Below are 6488 nucleotides of genomic sequence, written 5' to 3' on the forward strand. Positions count from 1 at the left end.
AATAAAGGAGGTGGGATTTTTTTCCCCCGAGTTTATTTCTAGTAAATTTTTCTTTCCGGGTACCTCAGACACTTTAAGATTTTGTTGTTTTAACCGACGACACTGCATGTAGGTCAGGTTACCGCACTGTTCCAAAACACCCATTGTTTGAAGTTCTAGATCTCTTTACTGAAGCTTTCTCGGGGATAATTGCTTTCGTTTCTGGGATTTTTGTTTCTTCGTTTTAAGGTGGAAAGGGGGCAAGCACAAAATACGGGGACTAGTAGCCCAGGCGGAGAAATACTGGCGGACATAACCACTAACGTTCCGAAGCTCCCAGGCTCAGGAAACCCTGTGTGTGCGGGTTTCCGTGGAAACGCCCCTCCTCCACCCTGGAGGCTCCGCCCCCTCGCCGCCAAGAGCCAATGACAGGCAGGGAGGGCTGCGGAGCGCATGCGCAGAGCGCGCCCGCGCCTCCGCGAGCCGGCCGGGGTGTGGGAGGAGCTGAGGCGGGCGCGCGCCCCGTCCTCCGGCGCACGCGCCCTCCCAGCATTCTGTCGGCGCGCGGGCGGCGGGCGACTCAGTCCGGACGGCTGTGGCCACGGAGCGGACGGAGGTTCCTGGCCGCCGCGGCTGAGGCGGCCGGACGCGGATCAGGTGGAGGGAGAGGCCGCCGGTGCACACCCGCCCGCCATGAAGCCCCCCGCAGGTACCGGCCGCGCCTCGGTGCATCCCCGCTCACCGGACCCTGGCGCCCCCTGCTCCCTCGTGCCTCCTGGGGTTGTGACTTGGGCCTAAGAGCGGAGCCGAGTGACCCTTGAGTGACCGTAGCCCTGGCGGGTGGGGAGTTCGGCGAGCCGGAGACCCGGTCCACTCGGTGGCAGAATGAATGAACTAGCTTTTCGGAGCTTCACTCCCTCAGCCAACTAACTCCACCTGCTCAGGACGGGTCGGGACCCGGGGCGGACTGTGGGGGAGACCACGAGTTCTAGACGAAGTTCCAGAGCCCGATACCTACGTTCAGCAAGCGAGGAAGCGAGCGAGGGCTTTAGAGAGCGGTCAGTACCGCGGCCGGTGGCGCTTCTTTAGAGAGGGCAGCCCTGGAGGGCTTCTGGGAGGAGGTGGCATTTCAGCGTGGGCTCCATGCGGGAGAAGCAGCTGTCCCGTGAAGGCCTCGGGTAGGAACGGCCCACGTGGCAGTAACTGTGAGGGCAAAGGCTGGTAGGCAGAAGTGTACGGCGTTTGGAGAGTAACGAGCCATTCTGGCCAGATCACAGCTTTTATTTTCAAGGCAAATGGGCGCTAGGGGAGGGTTTTCGTTAGGAGAGCAACGTGATCTCTTTACGGGGTTTTAAAAGATTGCCCAGGTTGTTGTGTGGTGCCTCCTGGAATGTCCTCCCCCAGTTCATTCTCCAGTCTGTTACTATGATGGTGGTAATTGTATTAATGATAATAATTACACCGAGGCTTCTGGAGGACTCAGGAAGGCAGGAATGCTGTCTCCCGTGTTTGCTGCAGGATTGTTAGCTGCGGGTCAGTCAGTAAATATTTATGGAATGAATAGGCCTGCTCAGTGTTTAGATTCTCGCTCCTCCAGGAGGCTTTTCTGACCACCTTCCCCGAGCCCCGGAGCCCTTCTTTACCACCGAATTTAATACAGACATACAGTCCCTTTTCGGCAGTTTTGAAATCCAAAATACTCTGCAAACAGACTTTCCCTAAGTTTGCAGCAGTCTGGCCACAAAATCTGACCTGTGCTGACTTAAAAGCCTTTTTTCTCCTCTTAGTGTATATCAGTGGTTGGCGATTGGGCTGACTGTGCCCCCCCAGGGGACACTGGATGATGTCTGGAGACATCCGTGGTTTTCATGATTGAGGGTGCTCCTGGTATTAAGTGAGTAGGGGGCCAGGGAATCTGCTCAGCACTTCACCCCAGAGAATGACCCAGCCTCTAATGTTGATAAGGCCCTTCCCTAGAGGCACCAAACACAGGTCCGAGTCAGCAGCACCTGCAGATACCTCCAGTGTTCCAAGAAGGGGTGTCCGGGACCACTTTGGCCCAGCTCAACTCCCACTGTGCCAGAAGGGGAAGATGAGGCACCGCTGGGGGCTTCCTGGAGCAGCCCCTTCATCACTCATTCCACACCCACTTCATTAACTCAACAGATAATTTGGCGCAGGTGTAGCCATTCCAGATCTGTAGGTGCTGTAGGGATGTGGTGGCGTGGGCCTCTGGGAGAGGAATGTGGAAAGGAAGACGGGCAGGTGGGACTCACCTGCAGGGACCACGTGCAGGAAGACCTGGGGAATGAAGGCCAGTGCGGCTGGACGCAGAGCAGTTGGCAAAGCCAGCTGGCCTAACCTGCCGTGCAGGACCCAGCCGAGTCTGGACAATGTGGATCAGGGGTCAGCAAACCGGTATGGAAAGGGCCACGTGGTTTATACTTGGCGGTCACACACCCTCCCACGTGAAGTCACTTTTAACTGGTAGTCTGTACGAAAACAGGTAGGCCATGGTTTGCCAACCTATGGTGTAGACTCTGACAAAGAGTTTGAACTTGAATCCTGAGTGCAGGGTGGAGCCCTGAGATGGGCACAGGAAGCCCAGATGTGTGGATTTGCAGAGGTGGGGTGAGTCCAGTGCGCCGGTTCGCAGCACGGGGCAGTCAGACCGTGCGGGCGTGAGCCCCACTTGCTGGCTGTGGGGTCATCGTGGCAGGAGGCTTGCTCTCTCCAAACCTGAGGATGCCCACCCGTGAAATGGCGAGTGGGATGCAGAGCTGAGAATTGTCTGAGAATTTGGCGAGGAGGCGAGCGCAGGACAGCTTACGCTCTGAACCCCACCTGGAAGTTGTACAGCTCGGGGCGTTCAGTGATCAGGATCCCCCTTATTTTAGGTAATCGGTACCAGTGTCACGTGTCACAGCAGGGAGGTCAGGGGTCGCACCCCATAATCCAGTTATTCTTTGAGAGGAAGGCAGGTATACATGAACGCGCACCTCACCACTGCTGACATTGTGGCGGGTCACCCTCTGGGGGAACCTGGCGGGGCACTGTGGCATGTTGAGCAGCATCCCTGGCCCCACCCCCTGAGCGCAATAGCATCAGACTACAGTCACGATAGCCACTTCCCAGATGTCTCGGACATCACCCAGTGTCCCCTAGGTGCAGAATTGCCTGCTTTGCAGGACCGGTCACCCTGTGCATCCGCACAAAGCCCTGGGCCTTGCCCGTCTGCAGGGGACATGGCGGTCCTCTCCCTCCACCCCCAGCCGCTCTGTCCCTCATTCTGGATGTGAAGCAGACACCCGGCCTGGGCTCTGTCTCCTCCGTGCAGCCTGCGCAGGAGCCGCCCTGGACACGGCGGCCCCCTGCCCCGTGGTGAACTACCTGAGGTGGGACCTGAGTGCCCAGCAGATCGGGGAGCTGACGGTGGAGCTCATGGAGCAGACCAAGCGCGTGTATGACCGCGTGGGCTCCCAGAAGCTCGAGGACGTGTCCTACGAGAGCACGCTCAAGGCACTGGCTGACGTGGAGGTGTCCTACACAGGTAAGACCAGGGCAGGGAGCTCTCGGACCCTGACCCTGGGGTGACAACAACCACCCTTGGGCGCCGTGCTGGGCGAAGGCACTGACGGGGTTAAAGTCACCCAGCGGATGCCGCCGCCTCCCCTGCGCGCCCTGCTCACTTGGCCACCTGGCACACTTGGTCCTCACAGGCGTGTCATCTGAGGGCCCGGAGGGGACAGCGTGTCTAATGGCACCCCGCTCCAAGAGCCAGCTTGGGTGCTGACCTTGAAACTGGAGCCCTTCCCACCCCTTTTTGTGTCCCAGGGGGTATTTGTTTTCTCTGAGAGCTGAACTTGGCCCCTTGCTGTGCTCCTCGTGGTCCCCCTGTGCCCCGAGTAAGCTGTTGCCGTCGCTTGTCCTCATGGCCACCCAGCTGGAGCCTTCTCTCTTCCTTGGGGTCTGTCTGGTCCCTGTGGGGGGAGCGAGGTGCTCGGTCAGACAGATATAAAACCTGTGCCCCGAGTCCCTTCTGTAGAGCCTGACGGTGTGGGGACAAAAGACCGAGAGACGTCACGTGACTGAGCACCCCAAGCTGAGGAAACCCCCAACCGCAGGTCTCTAGCAAAAGTCGTTTTCCTGGGAACCGTGGAGGGCCCCTGAATTCTCACCGCAGGGCTCCCGTGTGTCCCTGAGGCCTCAGTGTGCCAGCGTCGCCATGTCGAGGGCCGGGCCTGCAGGCCAGGCTCCGTCCCGCCTCTGCCTCGCCCTCCCCGGCTTTGGGCGGGCGGGCTTCAGTCTCCCTAATTCTCTCTCGTGGGAGGCTCTCCAGGGTCCAGGGGTGCTAGTTCCCATCTCCCAGGCCTAACCCCCACCCCCGCTCCTGTGGCCTTTTATTTGTCTCCACTCAGTAGCCTGGGCAGTTTTAAAGAAAACTAAAATTGGCTCGTGGCCCCCTCCTCGGGCAGCCCACCAGTCAGGCCTGGACGTGGCCTTCGGTCCCTCGCACTGTCGGCCTCCCTCTCCCTCCCCGAGCTGTCTGTCCGGCCTTGTGGCCTTGGACTTGCTCACGCCCTCCCCTCGTGGCCTCGAGCTCTTCTCGCTCCGCTCGTGGGATGTCAGGCTGCTCCCCGACCACAGGAGCCTCTTCTGGGCCCCTCTCCCCCGGCCCGCTGCCTGGTTAAACCCGCCGCGCTGTTTTGCACGATTCTGATGTCACACTCAATGCAGTCACTGTCGCCTGTCAGCCTGCAAATCCCAAACCCAGAGGCTGGCTCTGTCACTGTTCTTTGTAGGGCAGCCAGCGTCAGGCCCGTCTGGAGCCCCTCAGTGTTTAACGCAAGTCAACTGAGCGGGTCTGTCCTTGTCCCCACCTTCAGAGGTCTGTGTGGTGTAGCTAGACACACCCGACCTGGGGACATTTCATGGCCCAGAACCATGGGGGTGCAGTTTGAATTCAGGTCTCCCAAATGCGAAGTGCGTGCTTTTTTTTAAAAACCGCTTTGTTAAGATACGATTCACGTACGTGCGACCCACCCGGTTACAGCATTACGTTCCCGGGGTCGTCACTGTATTTTCAGTGGTGTCCAGCTCACCATTATCTCACCTTAGAATGTTTTTGTCACCCCCAAAAGAAGCCCCATCCCCCTCCCCAGCCCTCGACACCCATTCACCTACTCTCTGTCCCTGTGGACGTACGTGCCTGTTCTGGATGTTTCACGTAAACGGAATCACACACTGTGTGGCCTTGTGTGTTCGGCGTCTCTCACTGAGCGTCAGTGTGTTCAGGGTCCATCCGTGTCGTGGCGAGTGTCAGTGCCTCCTCCCTTTCACGGCTGAGTGACACTGCCCGTGTGCCCGGGCCACGTGTGTCTCTGCTCATCCGTCCACAGGCGTGGGGGTTGTTTCGCTATGTGGCTGGTAGGAATCCTGCTGCTGCGCACGTGTGTACAGGTTTTTGTGTGGACGTGTGTTTTCATTTCACGTGAGGGTCACGTTAAAGAGCACGTGTTAGAGCTTGTGCTCTCCCAGTCACGCCCCCCTTCCTCCGTTCGACACGGTGTGAATGCGCCCTTAAAATTACGCAACCACGTATGACTTTGAACTACAGCCGTCAGCAGCCTGGCTCTTTTTCCAGAGTGGAGTCCCGCCAGCCTCTCTCAGCCTTGCCATCCTTCTCTGTTACGGTCCTTCTTGGCTTGGAGTGTCGTGAGCTGAATCTGTTTCCATTTGGACTGAGGTCCCCGAGGACATGGGTGACAGCGCCCATTTCTTTATCCCAGTGCCCAGCTCAGGGCCCCGCGTGGAGAATGTTCACCGAATGAATCAACCAACATGGCTGAGTTGCCACTTGCCCCCCGGGGCCCATTCTCACACCTGTCCCGTCACCTCCCTGTTTCAGTGCAGAGGAATATTCTCGACTTCCCCCAGCACGTTTCTCCGTCCAAGGCCATTCGGACAGCCAGCACGGAGGCGGACAAGAAGCTGTCCGAGTTCGACGTGGAGATGAGCATGAGGCAGGATGTGTACCAGAGGGTCGTCTGGCTGCAGGTGGGGACACGGCGGGGACACGGCCTGGCACATGGGCGGTAGGGAGTGGAGCGGGGCCGCATCAGACTGGGAAGGCAGAAAGCTGAGGACGGGGCTGGAGCTGGCCGGGGGTGGCCGCGCAGCGGGAAGGGCCTTGCCCACCCAGCTGTGCCCTTGGACACGGTTACGATGCAAAACTTTGTCACGTCAATTTTACTCCAGTTAAAAAGTCATTTAAAAAACGATGAAGGTGAATGGAGGACAGTATGGGAGTCTGGAGCTCCTCACGCTTTCCTGCACCTGCCATGTCACGTCACTTTATCGACCTGCGGGCACCACCGGGGATGGTGTCCCGCCTCCCGCGTGTGCTGAGCGGGGCTGCCTGACGTGCGCTGGGCGACACGGCACGAGTGTGGGTCCTGCCTCCAGCCGCTGCTCTTCACGGCGAGCAGGACCTCCGCTGCCGGTGACGG

The 6488-nt window shown here is 59.0% G+C and overlaps 1 protein-coding gene across 2 annotated transcripts in view; it reads left to right on the forward strand.

The window, feature by feature from the left end:
* The first annotated feature begins 519 nt into the window (after positions 1–519).
* Positions 520–6488, forward strand: part of THOP1 (thimet oligopeptidase 1) — a 17299-nt gene continuing 11330 nt past the window's right edge. The window contains exons 1-3 of one of the 2 annotated variants that reach the window (XM_039839169.1): positions 520–688; positions 3317–3529; positions 5888–6036. In XM_039839169.1, the coding sequence (XP_039695103.1) occupies positions 673–688; positions 3317–3529; positions 5888–6036 (378 nt within the window). In that variant the 5' untranslated portion in view covers positions 520–672. The remainder of the gene's footprint in view (positions 689–3316; positions 3530–5887; positions 6037–6488) is intronic. The other variant, XM_039839168.1, reaches the window with a different exon arrangement.

The sequence above is a fragment of the Pteropus medius genome, unplaced genomic scaffold (assembly GCF_902729225.1).
Source record: "Pteropus medius unplaced genomic scaffold, Ma_sr-lr_union100, whole genome shotgun sequence".
NCBI classification, from domain to species: Eukaryota; Metazoa; Chordata; class Mammalia; order Chiroptera; family Pteropodidae; genus Pteropus; species Pteropus medius.